General features: G+C 46.2%; 1 protein-coding gene across 1 annotated transcript; it reads right to left on the bottom strand.

The window, feature by feature from the left end:
* Nucleotides 1-4,787: 4,787 nt before the first annotated feature.
* On the bottom strand, nucleotides 4,788-20,854 carry LOC129192083 (uncharacterized). Its single transcript, XM_054795603.1, has 9 exons — nucleotides 20,674-20,854; nucleotides 20,523-20,593; nucleotides 7,692-7,899; nucleotides 6,873-6,926; nucleotides 6,711-6,800; nucleotides 6,284-6,343; nucleotides 6,164-6,203; nucleotides 5,977-6,087; nucleotides 4,788-5,900 (listed from the first exon to the last, which is right to left on the bottom strand). Exons 1-9 carry the CDS (start codon nucleotides 20,797-20,799, stop codon nucleotides 5,608-5,610), a joined length of 1,053 nt encoding a protein of 350 aa, XP_054651578.1. The 5' UTR covers nucleotides 20,800-20,854; the 3' UTR covers nucleotides 4,788-5,607.
* Between the last annotated feature and the right edge of the window lie 3,701 nt (nucleotides 20,855-24,555).

Below are 24,555 nucleotides of genomic sequence, written 5' to 3'. Positions count from 1 at the left end.
CCTAGTAGTACATTTACAGTATATTCCTATGATCCAGCTACATCGATCTGTGTTCAGCAAGTTGCCATTCCAGGTGACATATATCAATCTAACAGGACAGGGACAGGAGCAGGATAAATAGACTGATCAGGAGAGCGAGCTCTGTCCTGGACGGTCCTCTGGACTCCGTGGAGGAAGTGGGGGAGAGAAGGATGTTGGCTAAGCTGACATCCATCATGGACAACACCTCTCACCCGCTACATGACACTGTGGGTTCCCTTAGCAGCTCCTTCAGCAGCAGACTGTTACACCCACGGTGTAAGAAGGAGAGGTTCCGCAGGTTCTTTATACCGACCGCTATCAGGCTCTACAACACCTGAACCATTTTGTATTCACTATGTCACTATGCATTGCATGCATTGTCTATGACTATGCATTCGTTACTTGTGTATCTTGCTTGCTGCTGTAACAGATGAATTTCCCTGCTGTGGGATTAATAAAGTACTACTACTACTACTACTAACATCGTTTAAAAAGGTAATCAATCGATTGCATGGATACTAGGAAATAAAGCAGAAAGACGTTAAACGTCGCTCGTGTGAGTGAGTTGATTCGGGCGCAAGGATGACGGCATGTAAAGGCCACCGTTGTGTACAATTCCCGTATTTTAGCAATGCAAGAATCTGACACTGAGCGTGCGCGTCCCTGTAGACGTCCTTAAAATTTATTTTTTTTTTATATCGGAGTGTATTTTGGAGGATAATATTGTTTTATTAACTTGTTAGTTGAATGGGTAAATAATTATTACAAGAAGATTTTAGATTTAGATTTTTTAACTGTTTGCATTGATGTTTATTTGTTATGTTCGGCGGGCGTTGGACCCCAGACGCAGAGGCAGGAGGCAGATGGACAGGTAAGCAAGTCTTTTAATTAAGCGTAAGCACAACAAAAGGCGATGGTGCGGGAATCACAAGGCTGAACAAAAAGGCACCATGAAGGACACACTTAGGAGTGAGGAAGGAGAGCTCGCCTGGAGGGCTGGAAGCACTGGGCACACCTTTTGGGAGACGCTGGGTGAACTGCACCTCAGAATTGGGAAAGGAGGTCGACCAAAGCTGTAATGAAGGTGTCAGGTCCAGAGAGCCAGAAAATCGCTGTCCGTGTATGTAGCACAAAGTGCAGTGCTGGCTCATCAGAGACAGGTGCGCCCAGTAGTCCCGCCTCCAGCCGGAGAAAGAGCTCCTGAAACGGGAAAGAATACGCCCAAGAGAAGGCAGGGAATAACAGGTAGCAGGGAAAGGAAGTGAACCCTGACATTTATTGATTGAATTATTGTTGAATACAGTGTAGATGTAACTGTTTAATCAATTAATCTTATAACTGAGTGAGTGATGACAAGTTTATAGAAATAATACTTTATTAAATAACTAGCTGTGTAGATGAACAACTGTGCAGGTGTGTATTTGTATTGTATTTGTATTTGTACTTTATTTATCCCACAGCGGGGAAATTTACTTGTTACAGCAGCAAGCAAGATACGCAAGTAAAGAATACATAGTGACTACAACATGGTTCAGGTGGTGCAGGTGTTGTAGAGCCTGACAGAGGTCGGTATGAAGGACCTGCGGAACCTCTCCTTCTTACACCGTGGGTGTAACAGTCTGCTGCTGAAGGAGCTGCTAAGGGAACCCACAGTGTCATGTAGCGGGTGAGAGGTGTTGTCCATGATGGATGTCAGCTTAGCCAACATCCTTCTCTCCCCCACTTCCTCCACGGAGTCCAGAGGACCGTCCAGGACAGAGCTCGCTCTCCTGATCAGATTATTGATGCTGCTCCTGTCCCTGTCCGTGCTGCCCCCTCTCCAGCAGCCCACAGCATAGAAGATGGCTGAGGCCACCACAGAGTCATAGAAGGTCCGTAAAAGAGTCCTGCACACACCAAAGGACCTCAGTCTCCTCAGCAGGTGGAGGCGACTCTGGCCCTTCTTGTAGAGGGCGTGGGTGTTGACGGACCAGTCCAGTTTGTTGTTAAGGTGAACACCCAGGAATTTGTAGCTGTCTACCAACTCTATGTCCGCTCCCTGGATGTTCACCGGTGTGAAGTGAGAAGTTTTCCTCTGGAAGTTAATGATCATCTCCTTTGTCTTGCTGGTGTTGAGCTGCAGCTGGTTAAGCTCACTCCAGCTGACAAAGTCCCTGATGACCGTCCTGTATTCCAGATCATTCCCCTCTGAAACACAACCAACGATGGCTGTGTCATCGGAGAACTTCTGGATGTGACACTGTGTGGAGTTATGTGTGAAGTACGAGGTGTGGAGGGTGAAGAGGAAAGGGGAGAGCACCGTACCCTGAGGGGCACCTGTGCTGCAGAGTACCATGTCAGATACCCAGTGACGGAGCCTCACATACTGTGGTCTGTTGGTGAGGTAGTCTATAACCCATGCAGTCAGGTGTTGGTCTACTCCCACACTCTCCATCTTCACTCTGAGTAGTGACGGCTGGATGGTGTTAAAGGCACTGGAGAAGTCAAAAAACATGACCCTCACAGTGCTCCCGCTGTCCTCCAGGTGTAGCAGTGATCTGTGCAGCAGGTAGATCACTGCGTCGTCCACTCCGATTCGAGGCCGGTAAGCAAACTGCAGGGGGTCCAGCTGAGTGCCCACCAGGGGTCACAGGTGCTGCAGGATAATCCTCTCCATGGTCTTCATCAGGTGAGAGGTCAAGGCAACAGGCCTGAAGTGGTTAGGCTCCTTGGGACGCGGTGTCTTTGGGATCGGGACCACACAGGAGGTCTTCCACAGGGCCGGGACTTTCTCCAGGCTCAGGCTGAGGTTGAACAAGTGCCTGAGAACTCCACAGAGCTGGTCCGCACAGTCCTTGAGGATTCTGGGGCTGATGCCGTCCGGTCCCGGGGCCTTCCTTGCCTTGGTCTTCCTCAGCTGACTCACCTGATCATCAGTTATGGAGAGGGGAGTAGAGGATGGCTGGGATGGGGATGTGGGGGTGAAGAGTCGTGAGTTGGTAGGGGAGGGAGGGGGGGCAGACTCAAATCTGTTGAAAAACAGATTGAGTTTATCTGCCCAGATCTTGTCCCCACTGGCTTGGTCTCTTCCCACTCCTTTACCATGGCCTGTGATGGTCTGCAGGCCTCTCCAGACTTCCCTATCATTATTCTCCTCCAGCCGCTTCTCCAGTTTCCTCCTGTAGCAGTCCTTCCCCTTCCTTATCTTCCCTCTGGACTCTGCACAGCTCCTCCTTGTCCCCCGAGTTGAAGACCCTCTTTTTCTTGTTCAGCAGGGCCTTAAATCTCAGAGGTCACCAAGGGTTTGTTGTTGGGAAAACACCGCACCAACTTGGAGGGCACAGTGTTCTCCACACAGAAGTTGATATAGTCTGTGATGCAGTGCGTCATGCTGTCAACGTCACTGCCATGGGGACTACAGAGCGCTTCCCAGTCTGTTGTCTGGAAGCAGTCTCTGAGCCTAGCACTGCTCTCCTCAGACCACTGCTTCACAGGCCTCTTCACAGGGGGTTGTCTATTCACTACTGGAGTGTAGTCTGTGACGAGATGGACGAGGTTGTGATCAGAATGACCCAGCGGGGGGAGGGGGGATGAGGTGTATGCATCCTTGATGTTTGCATACAGGAGGTCCAAAGTTTTATTGTCTCTAGTGTGGCATTTGACATACTGGGTGAAGGTGGGAAGAGCAGAGGACAGGGAAGCATGATTGAAGTCACCGGAGATGAGGAGGAGGGATTGGGGGTGCTGGTTCTGAAGTTGAGAGACGATGGTGTGGATCTGCTCTATAGCTGCAGCAGCGACCGCTGAGGGGGGGATGTACACAGTCATAGCAATAACATGTGAAAACTCCCTCGGAAGGTAGTACGGCCGCATGCTAACCGCTAACAGTTCCACGTCTCTGGTGCACAGTTGCTCCTTCACACAGATGTGTCCCGGGTGGCACCATCTGTCATTCACAAACACAGCGATTCCCCCTCCCTTCTTCTTACCGCTCTCCGTTGCATTCCTGTCCACTCGTACCAGCTGGAATCCGTCCATTGTGACGTGTGAATCCGTGTGTCAAAGGTTAACTTGTAATAATAGCAAGAGCTCACACATAGTGAAGGCCAGCCGGGACCAGCAGCCAGATAGGGAAGCACAAACAACTTGAGCCTTGAGATGGCTGGGGAAAAACATGTGCTGATATGTGCAGGAAAAGTGTTCTCGGGTCAGCGAAGGAGACGGCTATCACCTGCTGTTGTCACACAAGCTTCGTCAAAGAATCCAGGAGAAAGATATGTTTGGAGAGACTGGCGCCAATGGTCTGAGCAAAACAATTCTAAAACGGCAGAGGGGACCATCGAGCGGGACCTGTCTCTCTTCCTTCGGAGTGGAGATGGAAGGCATCCACGGGAAGAGAAGAGAATCAGTCCGGAGCGCCAGATCTGCCAATTTTACTGTCTGACTTATTTTTCAATACATTTTGTAAATCTAATCTAGTGTGTGAGTCTTCTTTCCTTCTCATAACTGGAGATGAACAAACACGTAAGGGGGAGGTGACATTGGCTTCATTCATTTTCTGAAGTGGTCCTTTGACCTTTAGTAGGTTGTGGAGAATTTAATCTCCAACAATTTTCATTCCTATCCATGTTTGTCAGGTAGATTACGTCTTCCTCTTCAATTTTGTATCAAAATGTGTCGAGTGTTGGACCACATTCGTTAAGTCCAACTTTAAGCTCTTCAAACTCAGGACAAGAGAAAAGTAATAGTAGGATATAAATTCACTTTAATATCCGTCTGCAGATGAAATTTCATTCAAATCTGATGGTGCGAAATATGTTCATTTTGGCCCGGAATGATTGTGTACGCACAATTTGTAGTGTGGCGTGGAAACCAATACAGTGTGCTGCTGCATTCAGAGTACGAGGCCTACGTGAAAATTATGACACTTGATTTCCTTGGACTTTGTGATGATCAATGTGATGATCAATGTGAATGGCTACTCTGGTGACTTTTAAAACAAATTTCACAGCCTAAGTAAGTATATATTTTGTAGTAGGGTTGTACTTGCCAAGGTCCGTGGGTCCATCACAGCTTTTGTCTTGACTCAATGTTCAAGCAATGGGAACCAAAGGCGCTATTTCCCGCTATGAAATTGATTCTAACTTCTTTAATACTTGGGGTGGAGAAGTGAATGAGGTACCAAATTAAAGTCATCTGATCAGATAGAATTGATTGAATTCAACCTGTTCATTCATTCATTGTAAATTCAAGCTGAAGTGTTGCTTGCACTTGATTCAAATAAAATGTGAATGCATTTGCCATTCATTGTTGTTGACTTGTTTGTTTCTATTCATAATTCATTTATACCTGACTCCCTTACAAAAAACCAGGGGAATCTAGGAAACCCCACCTGCACTGTCCAGTATCCAGGCATTTATTTCTCAGTCCCACCGCTTGAATTTTTGGCTAAGAAGTTACTGAATCCATTTAAAGTTACTGCATTGTTTCGTGAATCGTATCGGCAACCATGAATCGTGATCCAAATCAAATTGTTACTGAAACAAATCGTTACACCCCTGCCTGGTATGACTGATAATATCATGGATGGGTGCGCCCACGTCTACCCTACATGGGAGTAATGAGGAAGCCGCTGAAAACGCAATGTCCAGACAGTTTAGTCGTCTCTAAGTTATGGCCATCGTAAGGCGTGACAAACACGGTTTCTCCCTTCTCCAGTTCTATGATCCTGCTGCTGGTGGCACTGTGGTGATTGTGATAGGTGTAGTCTACCACCCCCAGGATCCACTTGCTATCCTCATTCTCCTTCTTCCGATCCATGCCGAGATCAATGTTCCCATCTTTCTTGTGGTAGGTCAGGGTGAAGAAGTAGAGGCCCTTGCAGGGGGCTGTGAAGACACCTGCACGGGAGAAATCACACCTTTGTTAGTGGCCCCCCCATCCCCAGTTTTGCTGACTCAGTAGGTGGCATCCTACCTGTGGTGCTGTTATAGGTGTCGCCCACGTTGGCGTACACAGCGCCAAAGACCACCTTGTCACCCCTCTTGATGTCGCCCTGTGATGCTGAGAAGCCCACCTTACGTTTGTCTGCAGGATGACACATCAGGTGTCAGGTCATAGGTCAACTCCACTCCTATGATGACCTTTGCTCTTTCCCACTTACCTGCCACCTCATACAGCCGCTCCACACGTTCTTTCAGCTCCTGTAGGAGTACATGTTGTGGGTAATACTGTAGTATTTCCTGTCTATGTATTGAAATAAAGTATCCATGCATATTTACACCTTATATTTTGCTTCTGTGGTGTCCTTGTCCAGCTTGTCCAGTATGCGTGCTTCCAGTGCCTGCAGGAGTACGTGTTGTGGGTAATGCTGTCGTGCAGTACCAGAGCCGTACTCACTCGGGTCATTCTGTCTCTTTCCGCTGATTACATCACTGCTACTACACTACACTAAATATTTACTTTGTCATGTTTCTACTTTATAGAGTTGATGTACGTGACAGATATGAGACATATAATAAATATGCATAAAAACCTATTTTGCACTAAAAGAGCGTCATTGTTTGTATTCTGGTTTAAATATCCATTTTCTATACCACTCGTTCTCATTAGGGTGACTGCTAAGGTGGAGCCTCCTCTCAATGCTTGATGCAGCTGCTCGTGTACTTCCTGTCTGTGTGTGCAAATAAAGTATCCATGTGCGTTTTTACCTTAAGTTTTACTTCGTCGATGTCCCGCTCCAGCTTGCTCAGCTTTTCCAGCATGACTGCTTCCTGAGCCTGTATGCGCGCTTCCAGAACCTGCAATGTTGTGGGTAATACTGCAGTACTTCCTGTCTGTGTATGCACATTAAGTATGCAGGTGTGTTTTACCTTCAGTTTTGCTTCTGAAGTGTCCAGCTTGTGCAGCATGTGTGCGTCCGGATCCTGTAGGAGTACATGTAGAGGGTAATAGTACAGTACTTCCTGTCCGTGTATGCAAATGAGGTTTACAGTGTCTGTGTCTGGCTGATCCGCAGGTGTCTGTAGGAGTACATGTAGTGGGTAATACTGCAGTATTTCCTGTCAATGTATGCCAGGGGTGGGCAAACTGCGGCCTGTGGGCCACATCATAAACCTTTAAGATTGAAATTGCAGCTGGCAACATGCAGCTTGGACAAAAAATCAGTCCAAAGACAACACACGACGCACAAAGTACAAATACTCACCTACACTCAATACCACTGACAAAAAGACACCCATATATTTCTGCCGCAAGGCATGCTGGGTAGCTTGTGGTACTCTTTCTCCCAACATTTTGCCGTGTTAGTCACATTTTTGCTAGATTGCGAAACATGTTGAGGAGGTTGTCAGAGAAGTAAACAAGGAGGAGTTAACATACTCTTGTTATGCAATGCTGGACTACCCAGCATGCATTGCGGGCGTTGGGAAACAACAGTTTTAAGTTACATGTTATGTTTAGGGCTTAGTTGTTGTTTATCACCCACGTAGTAGCAGTAGTTGGTTTATGTGACGCGTTAACGTGCTGTGGTCGTGCTGTGTCTTTGTTTTGTTGCGCCGTGAGCAAGCATGTCGATGACCACCTACATATAGACGGCTCCTCCGCCAAATTTGTTAACCCAATGTGGCCCGCAAGTCAAAAAGTCCCCCCTGACGTATGCAAATAAAGTATGCAGTTGTGTTGATGTTTACTTCTGCACTGTCCGGCTTGTTCACATGTTCTGGCAGATTCTGCAGGCCGTTAGCTCGTGCCGGTACCATGGTGATGAAGATGAGTCCAAGGATCAAGGTGGAGAGGATGGTGTCTGCCGGTAGGAGAAACGCCTTTTGAGGCTTCTTGCGCGGTATGTCTGCTTTCTGCTGCATGTTGCAAGTTCTCCTGATTCGAAGCCTGCGGGAGCTTGACAAAGTGGTAGAAGACGCTTGATCACCTCAACTCCAGCCGTGTTCTTGTAGATTTATTGACAGAAGCTTGTCACTTTAACTTGTTCAACATTCCTAATTTTGAGTTCAAACTGATCCAATACATAAGAAGTCCAGTGTTGTACATTTACAATTTAAATCTTTACTTTTTAAACATTTCAAAATAGTAAAAAGGAACACGAATTATGTAATAACCTCCAGCAAAACATCAAGCTTAACAATAAATAATCGGAAATCACATCAAAACTGCAGCTCAGACTATTACTGTACTTTCTGACATCATGAAGCAGTACACACATGCACACACACACACACACACGTCTAAATGACACAGCATACAGTAGCCCAAAACACCTCACCAGGGAGGCGTCCACGAGGCATCCGGACTAGATGCCCGAGCCACCTCAGCTGGCTCCTCTCGATGTGAAGGAGCAGCGGCTCTACTCTGAGCTCCTCCCAGATGACCGAGCTCCTCACCCTATCTCTTAGGGTGAGTCCCGCTACCCTACGAAGAAAACTCATTTCAGCCGCTTGTATCCACGATCTCGTTCTTTCGGTCATGACCCAAAGCTCATGACCATAGGTGAGGGTGGGAACATAGATCGAACGGTAAATTGAGAGCTTTGCCTTGGCGAAGGCCAACGTTCACCGGAAACAGGCTTGACTTACTGCTAGCAATGCAAACCAGGATCCTGCTCCGGTTGTACAAGGACCGAATGGCACGTAGTAGCGCGCCAACAATACCATACTCCCGGAGCACCCCCCACAGGACACCGTGAGGGACACGGTCGAATGCCTTTTCCAGGTCCACAAAGCACATGTAGACCGGTTGGGCAAACTCCCAAGTACCCTCCAGTACCCTTGCAAGGGTGTAGAGCTGGTCCAGTGTTCCGCGACCAGGACGAAAACCACATTGCACCTCCTGTAGCCGAGGTTCGACTAACGGTCGTACCCTTCTCTCCAGCACCCTGGAATAGACTTTCCCAGGGAGGCTGAGGAGTGTGATCCCCCTGTAGTTGGAACACACCCTCCGGTCACCCTTTTTGAAAAGGGGGACCACCACCCCAGTCTGCCAATCCAGAGGTAATTTTCCCGACTTCCACGCAATGTTGAAGAGACGTGTCAGCGAAGACAGTCCCTCAACATCCAGGGCCTTGAGGAATTCAGGGCGAAACTCGTCCACCCCCGGAGCTTTGCCACTGGGGAGCGTTTTGACTACCCCGGATACCTCAGCCACAGTGATGAACTGTCCGCGTTCGTGTCCTCAGCCTCTGCTTCCTCTATGGAAGGTATGTCAGTGGGATTGAGAAGGGCCTCAAAGTATTCCCTCCACCACCCAACTATATCCTCAGTCGAGGTCAGCAGGCCCCCGTCCCCAATGTAAACCGTGTGGACTGGGCACTGCTTCCCCTTTCTGAGGCGCCGGACGGTTTGCCAGAACCTCTTCGAGGCCGACCGAAAGTCGTGTTCCATAACCTCACCGAAGTTTTTGCCTCGACCACCGCCGAAGCCGCGTGCCGCGTGCCGCGTGCCGCTTGGCTTGCCGGTACCTATCAGCTGCTTCAGGAGTCCCACAAGCCATCCATGCTCAATAGGACTCATTCTTCAGCTTGACGGCAGCCCCGACCTCTGGTGTCCACCATCAGGTTCGGGGCTTACCGCCACGACAGGCACCAACCACCTTGTGGCCACACCTCCGATCGGCTGCCTCAGCAATGGAGGCACGGAATAGAGCCCATTCGGACTCAATATCCTCGTCCTCCCCCGGGATGCAGGCGAAGCTCTGCCGGAGGTGAGAGCTGAAGACTCGACAAACAGCAGACTCTGCCAAACGTTCCCAGCACACCCTCACTACACGTTTGGGTCTCCCGGGTCTGTCCGGCATCCTCCCCCGCCATCTAATCCAAGTCATCACCAGGTGGTGATCAGTTGACAGCTCAGCCCCTCTCTTTACCCGCATGTCCAGAACATGCGGACGCAGGTCTGATGATACGATAACAAAGGCGATCATAGACCTGCGGCCTAGGGTGTCCTGGTGCCATGTGCACTTATGGACATCCTTATGTTCGAACATGGTGTTTGTGATGGACAAACTGTGGTTCGCACAGAAGTCCAACAACAACACACCGCACGGGTTCAGATCGGAGAGGTCGTCCCTCCCAATCACGCCCCTCCAGGTCACACTGTCATTGCCAACATGGGCGTTGAAGTCTCCCAGCAACACGACGGAGTCACCAGTTGGGGTGCTCTCCAGCCCCCCTCTGATGGACTCCAAGAAGGCTGGGTACCCTGAACTGCCGTTCAGCACGTACGCACAAACGACAGTCAGGACCCTTTCTCCAACCCGAAGGCAGCAACTCCAGAGTAGAACAAGGTCCAGCCCCTCTCGAGGAGTTTGGATCCAGAACCCAAACTGTGGGTCGAGGTGAGTCCGACTATATCTAGTCGGAATGTCTCCACCTCTCTCACAAGTTCGGGCTCCTTCCCCGCCAGAGAAGTGACATTCCATGTCCCAAGAACCAGATTTGGCCGTCGAAGACCAGGTCGCCTAGGCGCCCGCCCTCGACCGCCACCCAAAGCGCAATGCACCGGACCCTTATGCTTGCCCCTGCAGGTGGTGGGTCTACGGGGGGGAGATCCCGTGTGGCTTGTTCGGGCTGAGCCCGGCCGGGCAGGTGAGAGCCCGACCCCCAGGCGCAGGCCCCGGTATCCTACGTCCGGGCAAGGTGCAGTCTCTCCTCATGTGTTTCTTCATAAAGGTCTTCTGAATTACTCTTGGTCTGGCCCGTCACCCAGGACCTGTTTGCCTTGGGAGACCCTACCAGGGGCATATAGCCCCAGACAACATAGTTCCTAGGATCACTCGGGCACACAAACCCCTCCACCACGGTAAGGTGGTGATTCACGGAAGGGCCCTTTTTGAAATAGACAAATTACCTTTTGTCTATTTTATTGTCGAAGCTTCGACAATCGCTGAAGACATGGCAGTGTGTCCAAAAGTGCGGTCTGTCCAAAAGTGCAAGGTGCAACGATACAAGCAAGCCGAAACAATCAGTGTGTGAGGGTAATTGAGTGAGAATTGCCTTTTTTTTCTTCTCTGTGGGAGTAGACACTCAGGAGGTGCCAGCCGCAAGTTAGCGTGGTGTGATGGGAAAATTAATAGTTTACAGGTATAACTTAGGTAACACATTATCTTATGAAGTGAACTACTTTTAAGAGCCTTTTGTAGAGCTTCAATTCTTGAATTTTTTTTTTTGTCCTGTCCAGCCATTAGGGCAGATATTGATCTAAATGTCCTTACGTGATTTGCTCTGCCAGGGAAATATGTGACATACAGTACTTGTTGGAGATGAAATCCTTCACAACCTACTAAATGTAAAAGGACCACTTTGGAAAATTCATTAAGCCAATTTCACCTCCCCCTTACGTGTTCGTTAATCTCCAGTTATGAGAAGGAAAGATCACTCACATTGGTTCCCTGATCCTCCGGATGTATGAGAGAGTGTCCCAATCGATAGTCCCATCTGCCGTTTTATATTTGTTTTGCTCAGACCATTGGCGCCAGTCTCTCCAACGTTAACTTTCTCACGGATTCCTTGACAAAGTGGAGTGACGCCAACCGGTGATAGTGCCTACTACATTCTGGACCACATCTGGCTGCTGACCCTGATGGTGCAAGCTGTTGTATACTATTTGTGAGCACCACGCGACTGTATTTCTGTTTAACCTTTGACACACTTAAACAGATGTTCATCTACTTAGCTAATTACTTAATAAAGCATTATTTCTATAAACTACTTGTAATCATTCACTAAGTTATTAGATTAATTGATTCAACAGTTAAATCTATACTGTACTTATTTTAAGGCACTCAACTATAATTCAATCAATAGACATCAATGCAAACAGTTATTCTAAAATCTACTTGTAATAATTATTTACCCACTCGGTAAATTAATTTTTGCCTACATGCTCTTCCGCTGGTATACAGAATTTATTTGACCTAATTTGATGTTTTGTTGTAATGCAAATTTGGAGCGGCTGGATGGGAGTAGGAGGGGATAGAGAAGAAAAGAAAAGAAAGCAGAGGGGGTACTGCGGGGTGTTGTGAACTTTTTGACTGTTGTGAAAGGACCAGGTCCTGGGCATGACCTTAAAAGGCATCCGGCAATGAGGTCACGCAAGTGACTGGAGGAGAGTGACACTACCTCTTAATTGTCGCACGTGTCCAGGTACATTCTGACCCGGAATGTTGGCACCTGTCTAGGGTCCCAGCCAGGGGTGACTGGCGACGATAGGAATGAAAAGGTAACCATTCGCTATCATATACAACATGTATACCTGTTGATTATGACGCCATAACATACCATTGTCTTTAATGAAAATAAAAAAGACACATATGGCCATTATGGGCAGACATAGGAGGGTTACATGACATAAAGGAGGAACTGTATAGTACGATTGTGCTTATGGCTATGCAATTGGGTATAATAACGGTCAACCTCGCCTTGTTAAACGAGGTTATGTTTATACTGACATGTACATATATGTATAAGCGATGGTTATTGAAAGATGGCTATGCTCATTGGAGGGAAACATTTACTTCTTTTATCTGTTATGCTTGCTCAAAGTGAAGTCATGAGAAACCACATTTATGAACACATAAGTTAGATGAACCTTCACCTAGTTTTAGTTTGATGCATTGTTAGGGACTTGCACATACACATACACATACACATACACATACACATACACATACACATACACATACACATACACATACACATACACAAGTTATTTTGAGGAAGCGCTGCTTGCTGTGGGAAGCAGCGACGCATGCATTTCACATTTGTGCATGCATATGTTTGATATCACTGCTGAGTGGGAAAGCGACCTTTTTCCACGATCTTTTGTGTTCCAGGAAGAGCTGAAACACATTAATGTTCTGAGAAAGTTGGTGCTGTGACACCACGGTTCCAGGAAATGCTGGACCAAGTTGTTGTGAGAAAGTTGGTGCTATGACGCCAAAGGGTGGAAAGGTATAAAAACCGCACCCAAGAAAGCAATGCGTCTGTGTAGGCTCTCAGTCGTACAGGAGTTGTCCATCGAGGGAAAGGCTTCTTGAGACGTTATCTGTACTTCTGTGAAGAAGGTGTCGGATGTTTCGCTCCTCATCCGAAGAGCTTCGTCAGCGAACTAATAAGTGCTGGTAGCCTAGGCCTTAAATACAGTAAGAGTGGGCGGAATTGGTGTGCCAACACCCTCCTTCTATTGGTTCCTTACACTAAGACTGGGCGGAGTAGTGGTCTAATCCTCTCCTTCCATTAGAACCTCCGATAAAAGGGAAGTGTCGCTCACCACCAGGAGCAACACCACCAGGAGCCCGGCCCACCCTCGGCCACTAAATGCCTGACCCCCAACACAGGACTGCCCCGCCCAGGGACAAAGGCGGTATCGCCTCCCCCCATCCCAACCCCCCTCACCTGACGTAGGCCCGGGTGGCAGGGATGGAACACCCAGCACCTTCCCCCATGGAGGAAACCCCCGAATATCACTATTTCAAAAACAATTTTAATGATTAAAAAAACAGGATAATCAATAAAATAAATAGATAAAAATAAATAAATGAAAGCACACACACACACACAAACCGTGGTCGTCCACCCAACACCGGAGCAGGGGACCCGAGGCGCAGTGGAGTATGGGACCCTGGGGTCCCAGGCCCACAACCCAGATCCCAAGCCGCGGGAGCAAGAAAACCCCAGCCTTCCCCCCATTCCACGGGCAGGATGATACCAGCAGACAAACAAAGGAGCAAGAAAGGAGGAAAGCCAGCAAATGAGCAAGCAGTCGGGAAAATGGGCGAGCAGCAAGGCAATCCACCACACCGCTCTAGCCGACACCCACGGGGCAGCAAATCCTCGGAGAAAGAGTGCTGTGCCCCCAAGCCGCGGGGAGGACATCTGCAAACTGCTGCCATGCACACTGTGCACGCTGTATGTTTCTGTATGTTGTCAGACCTATTTTGAAACAGAAATAACTCCCTGTCTTTATTTCAGGCTTTCTCTTTTCTTAAGAAATAACTTTAGTGTCAGAAGTGGGACTCCTTGGCTGACTGGAGCTTGGCCTATGGCGGACAGCGACTGATCTGACCATCCATCCATCCATCTTCTATGCCGCTTATCCTCACTAGGGTCGTGGGTATGCTGCAGCCTAACCCCAGCTGACTTCGGGCGAGAGGCAGGGCACACCCTGGACTGGTCTAATTCAAATCATAACATCTTTCATACGCACATTTGGTCACGTGTCACTACAGGGCTGACTGGCTGGGAAAAAGGCTGGCATAAGTTTCCAGCGCTGATTACGCAATACCGTGTAGTGGCATATACACTCCTGATAAAAATCTTAAGACCAGTTGAAAAATGGCTAGAATGATCATTTTGCACATTTGGATCTTAATGAGGTTTTAAGTAGAGCTACAATATGCAAAACAAGAAGGGGCGGTGAGACAACAAGCATTTTGAAAAAGTCATTGACTGAAAACAACAATTCAACTGAAAGCTGATCAAAAGTTTAAGACCACAGGCTATAAAAGCCCAAATGTGCTCCAAATGTTGATGTAGTGTCATCATTCCCACTGTCATGCCCTCCTGATGGTGAAGCTAAGAAGCTTTCTCTTTTCCAACGTGGTGGGATTGTGGAGCTGCATAAGCAAGGCCTCTCGCAGCGTGCCATGGCTGCTGAGGTTGGGAGCAGGAAATCAGTCATTCTACATTTTTGGAAAGATCCTGAGCATTATGGAACAAAAAAGTCAAGTGGTCGACCCAAAAACGTCACACCTGCGCTGAGCCGGAAGAAGGGTTTAAAAAACAAATTCAAAGACCTCATCAAACATGGGACATTGAAAGGTGGAACAAAGTTTTATTCTCTGATGAGAAAAAATGTAACCTTGACGGTCCAGATGGCTTCCAACGTTACTGGCATGACAAGGAGATCCCACCTGAGATGTTTTCTACCCGGCACAGTGGAGGGGGGTCCATCATGGTCTGGGGTGCTTTTTCATTCAGTGGAACACCGGAGCTTCAGGTGGTGCGGGGTCGTCAAACGGATGCAGATGTTGGGGCGGGCATCCCTCATGACTGAGGGCCCTCGTGTGTGTGGTACCAGCTGGGTTCTTCAACAGGACAACACTGCAGTTCACAATGCTGGCTTGACCAAGGACTTCTTCAGGGAGAATAACATCACTCTTTTGGACCATCCTGCATGTTCCCCTCGTTTAAATCCCATAGAGCAGTGATCCGCAGTCCCCCGCGGTACAGAGCTGCGGGCCATTTGGTACCGGGCCGCAGAAAAAGATAAAATAATTTCCGTTATTTTTTACGTTTTATTTTGAAAAGTGGCCGGATTCTCTGTTACATCCGTGTCACTTGACGCATGTCCATTGTCCACTGCACATTTGTCTCAAGTTAATTCATGCTAGCACACTGCCTTTTACCACACACGTCAAACAGCCATGTAATCATCTCTCTGGAAACACTTGGCTGGAACTTAAACTGGTGGATGGTGGGTCGGCATTCATTGTGTGCTTTTAATTTGATGTTGTTCATGTCTTAGTTTTACACAATACATCATAAATAAGATAAATTACATCACTATAATGTACGAAACCCATATTGCGTATTGTAGCTCTACTTAAAACCTCATTAAGATCCAAATGTGCAAAATGCAAATTCTAGGCATTTTTCAACTGGTCTTAAGATTTTGATCAGGAGTGTATTAGCAGGTAGAAGCTGAGGTTAATGCGCCGGGTTCCATCGATGGGCTGAAGCTGAAATGAGTTTTCAGAGTTTAGTTGTACTCGTAGGCTCGTAGGCAATAGCTGACATTCCATTTCAGGGTTGAGTACCGCTAGGAAGCAGGTAGAAGCTGAAATTAATGTCAGCAAAAATGTATTTACTGAGTGGGTAAATTATTATTATGAGTAGATTTTCTTAGAAGAACTTTTTGTCCTACTTGTAAGATTAATTTGGTCTTATTTCAAGATCAGCGAGTTTCAGGATAAAGCTTATTCCTTTTGCACGAACATATAATTTCATTTTCACTTATTTGTATACTATTTGACTTTTATTGGTTGTATGAAGTAGTTTGTTCTAAACATAAGTATTTCCAGCTTAAAGTTCTTGCTTTTTTTCGATATAGAAATCTTAATTTAGGAATCTTAATTTACCAAGTTAAATGTACTTGCAGCATGGACAGATAATTTCATGAGGTTTAAGTAGGTTTTTTCTCCAAAAATGTAGTCTTTTTATCATATATAGGACCAGCCCTTTTCGCAGTGTATTCATGTTTCTTATTGTTTCAAGATCCGTGCTGACTGTCCTCCACTTGCTCTTGGTAGACCTCCCAGCCTCATTCCTGCTACAGAAGGTATGCTCCAACTGGTTACACTATTAGTGTTTTGGTATAGTACAATTCATAATGTGACCACCTTAGCGAGTTGTTCAGGGCAATATGACTCCACTTCTGTGACCCAGGACGGGTCAAAGTGGACATGTGGTGGGAGGAACAGGCGACACCCACATTTACTGGCCAAATGGACTGGCACGTATTCACTTGTGCATCGGAGTGAACCTTCCTATGTTTTTCCCCAGGGAGGCGCAGCCCTGCAGGTGGCTAAAATGGGACCTGGGATTTCGGGCCTTTCCAGGGAGAGGAGGAGTCTTCCTCGGCTGAGCTACAGTCGCAGGGTCTGCATCGACGCAATGGGGTTGTCTCGGGGCGTGCCAGGCGAGCGTAAAGCTTGTTGTCAGGTGGAGACGGGTTTTGGATTGTTTTGTTATGGTGGATCACTGTCAATAATGTAGATTGCAAATAGTTCACTTCCTCAAGGAGTCAATCATTTATCATTTTAGATGTTTCTCAGTTTCAGATATTCAACAAAATTGTTAGTGTAGTATAGATCAGGTAGTGCTTAATATTGTAGCTACCGTCATTTACATTACATCACACTCAGTTACCCATATTAAAGGTTGCAGTTAGACACAGCCTTAGGAGTACCAGTAAACAATACTTAAATAGTGCAGCAAAATGTGATTAGCATCAGGCATAGTTTTAGCTATGGGAGGGGACCAGTCGAGCTGAAAAGATGCTAGCGCAGGGGCTGTATTGGAGGAAGGAGCCAGTTCCAGTGCATCCAGGTGATTGGGCGACCATCTACTCCTTGCATGTGACATGCCAGGTTACCAACTGTGCCAAGTCACCAGTTCATCTCCAAGGGAAAAGCCCCTCATCTCCGCCCCTCATCAAAAAACGAGTCCATCCAGATGACATTGTGCTGCTCAAAGAAAGGGACTGAAGATGGCCAACACCGCTCTTACAGAGGCACAACAATCCTCTGGGTGGTGATAATTGACACACATCCTTCCCCCATCCACAAATCCACATTGGACAAACCAAACACTCAAGACAAAACTCTCAAGAATCATAAACCAGGCCAGTAAAATCACTCAAACACCTCAGACTCCCCTCTGTGAATTGTATAGGCGATCAGTGCTGAGAAAAGCCACTCTCATCACCGAGGATGCCACACACTCCCTGCACCACTCCTTCACTCTGCTGCCGTCAGGCAGACGATACAGAACCCCACTGGCCCGCAAAAACACCTCCAAGAAATCCTTCATTCCAGTTGCAGTAACTATCTTAAACAGCCCCCGGTAGCACTGTTGTTCTTGTATTGTAGGATGTTTTCTTGTGTGTTTTATATTGTACTTCATTGTGAGTGAATTGTTATAAGCCGTGTTGGAAGACAAATTCTATTCTTTTCTATTCTATTCACTTCGGAGGACAATAATATCTGTGTTTTAAGATGTCTCTTTGTATCTTTGTGTGGCCTAATATGTGGGCCACAAAGGGGGAGCTGTAGGCAAAAATTAATTTACTGATTTACTATTACACCCACCCATTTACTAATCTATTACAAGTAGATTTTAGAATAACTGTTTGCACTGATGTCTATTTATTGAATTATTGTTGAGTGTCTTAAAATAAGTACAGTATAGGTATAACTGTTGAATCAATTAATCTAATAACTGAGTGAGTGATTCCAAGTAGTTTGTGGAAATGATGCTTTATTAAACTGTCAGCTGAAAAGATACAGAGTATACAATTAGCCGAAGGCCAGCCGGGACCAGCAGCCAGATAATGGCAGCGAATGTTGCCAAAACAACTAAGTGTAATAATAACCTGCTGGCGTCACACAAGCTTCATCAAGGAATCCCAAAGAAAGTTATCTTTGGAGAGACGACTGGCACCAATGGTCTGAGCAAAACAATCATAAGAAGGCGGGCGAGAGTTCGGGACCCTCTCGCATTTCTCTGGCGTGGAGGACCAGGGAATCAGTGGACGAGACATATTAACATATTCTGTCAGATTAATACAATTCTTAGACTTAATTTGGTGTGTGAGTCTTCTTTCCTTCTCATAACTGGAGATTAACAAACACATAAGTGGGGGCTGAAATTGGCTCAATTCATTTTCTAAAATGGTCCTTTGACATTTAGGAGGTTGTGGAGAATTTCATCTCCAACAATTACCGTACTAAGATGTCATCATCTTAACTGAAGTTTGTTCTACAGGACACGTCCTGTAGATTGAACTTTGCTTGATGTCATCCAGCTTTACAGGTTAATGTTTGCAGATGTGTAGCTAGATAACCATCATTTGACTTGACAGGGAACTGCAAATTCTTTTGAAAGTTGACGCATGGGGAAACACATGTGCCAAGAGGAGGGAGGCCATAAATGTAATTTCTTGAGTCATCGTTGTACAAATGTACATAAAAAGGGAATTAGAATTAAAGTGAAAAGGATACGTGAACACAGCTTTACTAACACTGGGAGGCAGCGCCGTGCGAGTTTCACCACTATTTGTGGATGGATGTAAACACGGCGTTTAAAGTCAAGTTGCGAGCGGCGTGGGAGCGATGGATGACAGCTAGCAAACACAGCTTCACAAATGGATTGTGGATGCTTGAGCAAACGTGTCTGATGCACTGTTGTTCGAGCTTTCACAAAAGCCAGCATCATTTCTGAGGCGCCGCACGGCAACGAGACTGACTGACAATGACGAGAGGGAACCTGGCGTGTTTGATGGAGAACTTGCCCCGCTGTTCATTTGGGATATAGAAGATGAGGACTTTGATGGATTTGTGGATGAGGATTGATCAAAAATAACATGAGTATGTTTTTAAATACTTGAATAAAGTACAACCCAACTCTTAACTTAAAAATTTAAAAACATACAATAGCATGCATGCTAGCATAGTGTAGCGTCGCTGGGAGCACTTCCTGTTCCCCGGCGTGCTTTGTGGTAGTGTTTTGGTGCAAATGCTCTTAAAGTTACATGTTCGAGCTACATAGTTGTTAGTTATTGTTCTGCATAAATAGCGGTAGTGTCTTGTCTGTTTGTGCATTGCTGTGTGACGTTTTTAGTTGTGCACCATGACTGAGACTGTTGTGTTGAGTGATGACCTTCCTGATTTCAAGTGGGTTTGATAAACTGAATGAGAGTTCTGATCTTAATTTATCTAAAGAAATAAAACACTGTCACTTCCTCACTGACTTCTGAGCAACATGGTATGTTTTAGCGTGCATACCTGCGCCCAATAATACGGTGCGCCTTGTGTATGTGTTAAATACAGATATAGTACCTGTAACTGAGACTGCGCCCAATAATACGGTGCGCTTTATGGTCGTGAAAATACGGTACTTAAACTCCTCCACCTGGGGCAGGATCTCATCCCCAACCAGGAGATGGCACTCCACCCTTTTCCGAGAGAGAACAATGGACTCAGACTTGGAGGTGCTGATTCTCATCCCGGCCGCTAATCAATCCAGTGAGAGTTGAAGGTCACGGCTCGATGAAGCCAGCAGCCACATCATCTGCAAAAAGCAGAGAGCCAATCCTGCAGCCACCAAACCGGAACCCCTCAACGCCCTGGCTGCACCTAGAAATTCTGTCCATAGTAATGAGGAGAATTGGTGACAAAGGGCAACCCTGGCAGATTCCAACCTCACTAGAAATGAATCTGACTTATTGCTAGCGATGTCAACCAAACTCTGACACTGGTCACACAGGGAATGAACCGCCCGAATTAGGTGGTGCGGTACCCCATATTCCCAGAGTATCGTCACAGAATTCCTGGAGGAACATGGTGAAGTGCCTTCTCCAAGTCCACAGAACACATGTAGACTGGTTGGGCAAACGCCCATGCACCCTCAAGGATCCTGCTGAGTGTAGAGCTGGTCCACAGTTCCACGACCAGGACCAAAACCACACTTCACCTCCTGAATGCGAGATTCAACTGTTGTGGATCCTCCTCTCCAGAACCCCTGAATAGACCTTCCCAGGGAGGCTGAGTAGTGTGATCCCACCATAGTTGCAAAACATCCTCTGGTCTGCAGACTGATGATTTTTCCATTTTTGCTGGGTTTTTTTTTTAGGTTTTCATGTTAAATGATATTTTTACAACGTGCCGCTGGCAGAAAAAAGGATTTGCGGGCCGCAAATTTGGACACCTCTGGTTTCGTGTAAATTCCTCACCTCTCACTACACAATTCTTTGCCATTCAACTCGTACACAGCGTCATCCGCATCCCGGTGGTCATCAAACTCCTGAAAAAGAAAAAAAAAACATTTGAGGCGAGGAGGGATGCTAAAATCCTCAGACGGGCACACAGTCGAGTCACACTGACCACGAAGCCAAATCCGTTCTTCAAGTTGATTTCACGGATCCGTCCAAAGCCCTTGAAAAACTTCTCCACGTCTCTTTCTCTGGCGTGGGGGCTCAGGCGGCCGATGAAGACCCGACTGCCACTCATTGTCTGTTCGGACAAGCACGCACACACACACAAAACCACCAGTGAGCTACAATGAAAAACCTGCCAGCAAACAAGAGTTAAATAGTCACTAGACTAAGTTAATGGACAACTGGAAAAGGTACATCCGTTTCAAGCGGCAGTATTGTTTTACCAAGTGTATTTGAGCACTTTTCTATTTAACTGTTGCAGACGCAAAACTCGCCCCCTGTTTAAGAAGAGGCGTGACGCGACGTTGTGTTCACTATTCTTTCAAAGCACTTCATAACAATAGGAGTGAGTGCTATAGTCATTCAAGCAGGTCACGTTGCTCTTCTTGGGTACGGGCACTATGGTGGTGGACTTAAAGCAGGTCGGTACAGATGCTTGTGCAAGCGACAGGTTAAATATGTCAGCAAGCACATCAGCTAGCTCTGATGAGCAAACCCGGAGTGCACCCTAACCCTAACCCTCAGATGTTGTCTGGGCCTGCTGCTTTCCGTGGGTTTGTTTTGTTCAGAACCCTGCGCACATCAGCTGATGTCACCATGAGAGGTGGACAATGAAAGTTGGGCAGCAGTCGGTGCATTGGGTCTTTAGACAGGGAGGTCGCCAGAAAGCGGGCGACTAGATGAGCTGGACTGTCAGGAGATGCCCTCAACTTCCACCACAAATGAGTGTAGCACGTGCTTCCTGTGTGTGTGAGCTAACAGTGAAGCTAATAGTGTTCTTTGGTTGTTGTTTCAATGGTTGTCGTTGCAGGTGCGGCCGTGGGACGGGTCACTGCTCCATGCAGGGGCTTGCAGTGAGCGGCACGCTCAGCAACTCTGACAGCTGTATGAGTGGTCACTTGCACCTGGAAGGGCCCCAACCACCACCACTGATGTCGCCAGTTCTTTCTGCGTGTGTTTTTTACCAGCATGTAGTCACCATGCTGGATGTTATGCAGAGGATGGGATGCTTCTCGAGGAAGAGCAGCAATCACATGCCCCCTGTTGTTGGAACAGGATGAGCAGCTTGTGACGACCTGGATTGTGTTGAGCACAAAACAGGCAATTTTTGCAAAAGAACTACTTGTGCAGGCTCATTTGAGTATATTATTTTCGATTCCGCAGGTCCTTCATACCGACCGCTATCAGGCTCTACAACACCTGAACCATTTTGTATTCACTATGTCTATGCATTGCATGCATTGTCTATGACTATGCATTCTTTACTTGTGTACATACTTGTGTGTCTTGCTTGCTGCTGTAACAGATGAATTTCCCTGCTGTGGGATTAATAAAGTACTACTACTACTAAAACCGGTCAGCAAAAAGAGAAAAGCCTTTGGTGAGCCATTGCTCTTGAATGGTTTGCACATCCCCCCTTTAGACACATGGTCTAATCCACGTGTCAACTTAGCATAAGGATGGAAAAGGAGACAAGGCCGTTTGGGCCAATCCACACCCCATGGGACGCATCACCCTTGAAGCCAAAGGCGACGGTCCTCAGGAGAGACAAACTGTAGTAGGTAGGCAAGGTCAACAACCAGAGCCAGAAGGTCGAAAGCGACCGGAGCCTTGGCAGCAGCGTCAGCATGGGTTACCCTGGGCAACAGGATCAGATATGTGTTAGTCGTATGAGTAGCACACTTACACACTGAGACGTGAGAAATAAAAGAGTCACATCAAGAAAGTCAGCGATGAGGGTATGGTGACGGATGGGCAGACTTCTACAAGTTGTGATGAAGCTTTTGGGGTGGTCCCCAAAAGCGTAACTGGAGTCGGTGTAAATGTTGACGCATTTGCCCTCAGGCAGGCGGCAGGCTTCGGCTAGAGCGATGGGTCCTGCGGCCTGCGCTGAAGGATTGGCATGAAGAGGGTCAGAAAGAAGAACAGGGCGATCATCCACAAGGGCAGAGTCCGTGTCAGGGGTCGCGTGAAGCACAGCCGGCAACACGGAACACGAGGTCTGGGCTTTCAAGCAGGACATCGGAAAGATCATTGACATGGACACCAGACTTAAACAGCTGCTAACTGCCAGCTCAGCTGCAAATGAATGGAACAGAGTGTAATACGTTATGGAGCAGAACATCTGCCATGTACCTGCATACACTTTGGTGAAATGGATGAAATGTATTTTTTATATAGAAATTCATACATTTTTATATAGAAAAGTGTAAAAATTAGGGCTGTCAATCGATTCAAATATTTAATCGTGATTAATCACATTTTTGTCCATAGATAACGCATAATTAACCACACTTAATCGAAGTTACAAAGTTTTATAAGAAGTAGGGATCTTGAGACGTCACCTGTACTTCTGTGAAGAAAGTGTCGGACGTTTCGCTCCTCATCCGAAGAGCTTCGTCAGCGAACTAATGTAAAACTAGGGATGTAAATCTCTTTGTGGTAAACGATTTGATACTCAACTACGATAACCACATCAAATTTGATGTGAAGGGATATCAATTTTGGAAATATGGGCCATTATTTTATTCAAAAAAATAGGATACATTTAGAAATCCCCCAGTTTTTGCATGTTTAATGCCAGCGGCGTTTTGTCTCACCTTGTTTGACGGTCCTTAAACGCACCTTCTAACTTTGTCCCACGCTGCACAGATAGACTACAGTACTATACTGTATTTTTACCCTTTGTCTTTCACCCCATATTTGCTACCAAATGCTGATACTGATGCTGATCAAGGTAAGATTTGATTACCTTATTGAGCGCTATAGTGCATATTTGTTCGGTATGCAACCTCTCTGAAAAACAAAGTCCGGGCTGCTACTGGTGGATGGTGGCTCTGTATTCATTTAGTGTTTTTTATTTGATGTTGTTCCTGTCACAGTCTTATACAATACATCATAAATAAGATCAATTAGACAGCTATAATCTACGTATGTTTTATTCATGTGTTGAAGGCTAGCTAGTGCGCTGCTCATGGTAGCACTGCTATCTCTTCAGCCACTGATGCAAGCCCCCAAATACTGTCGCTGTCTTCGTTTATGCCTGCCGTTAACTAGCAGCTTGTACCCAAATTTGATCTCACAGCTCAAAGCAAAAAATCAGCCAAGAGACGGCTCGCATCTAAAAAAAACCCCCCAACTTGTTAGCTGGGACACTCGTATGCCAAGGTAGAATCATAATTGGGGTGCTCCTTTTCCCATTTCTGCAGTTTTTTTTATTTTCCAAACATTTCAACTTTCATCTTAAATAATCTTCATTAAAAAAAACATAGAAATATGACCTTATTCCACAACCTAATTTTTCCAAACGTATCCATTTATTTGGTTTTGATTGTTTCTCATATATTATGACATTATTCAACTCTGTGCTAGTAAAATGACATTGTTTTTCCTCGTTTGTTCTAGTAACATCGCCACTTTTCTCGTATTCTACACTTTTTTTCTCCTAATATTTTGACTTTATTCTCGTAAAATTACAGCTGTTTTCCCATTTTTGCTGGTTTTTTAAATGCCAAACATTTCAACTTTAATATTAAATAATCTTCATAAATTTTCATTTCAGAATAATATGACCTTATTCCCATAAATGTTACCTTTTCCAAACCTAATTTTCCCAATGTACCATTTTATTTTGTTGTTTGTTTCACACAGGAATTATTTTTGTGCCTCCAATTCTCTGCCTCGCTCTTGCAGTTAAATAATCGAACCACAATAACCTCCACATTATTTACATTTTTTTCACTGAATAAGTCTCTGACTGTGTCGATTAAAAGTGATCTACATTCAGCATTGACCAGAAGAACTGATCGATAAAATTGCGACAACCCTA

This window comes from Dunckerocampus dactyliophorus, chromosome 13 (assembly GCF_027744805.1).
Source record: "Dunckerocampus dactyliophorus isolate RoL2022-P2 chromosome 13, RoL_Ddac_1.1, whole genome shotgun sequence".
NCBI lineage: Eukaryota > Metazoa > Chordata > Actinopteri > Syngnathiformes > Syngnathidae > Dunckerocampus > Dunckerocampus dactyliophorus.
This window is presented reverse-complemented; position numbering and strand designations above follow the sequence as displayed.

What these genes read in the sequence shown, in the direction of transcription:
- LOC129192083 (XM_054795603.1), bottom strand. Translation starts at nt 20,799, where the DNA reads ATGAGTGGCAGTCGGGTCTTCATCGGCCGCCTGAGCCCCCACGCCAGA. An exon ending in CTTCAGAAGCAAAACTGAAG is followed by an intron (nt 6,801 to 6,872) that starts GTAAAACACACC and finishes ACAACATTGCAG; the next exon opens with GTTCTGGAAGCGCGCATACA. An exon ending in TCGACGAAGTAAAACTTAAG is followed by an intron (nt 6,344 to 6,710) that starts GTAAAAACGCAC and finishes GTACTCCTGCAG; the next exon opens with GCACTGGAAGCACGCATACT.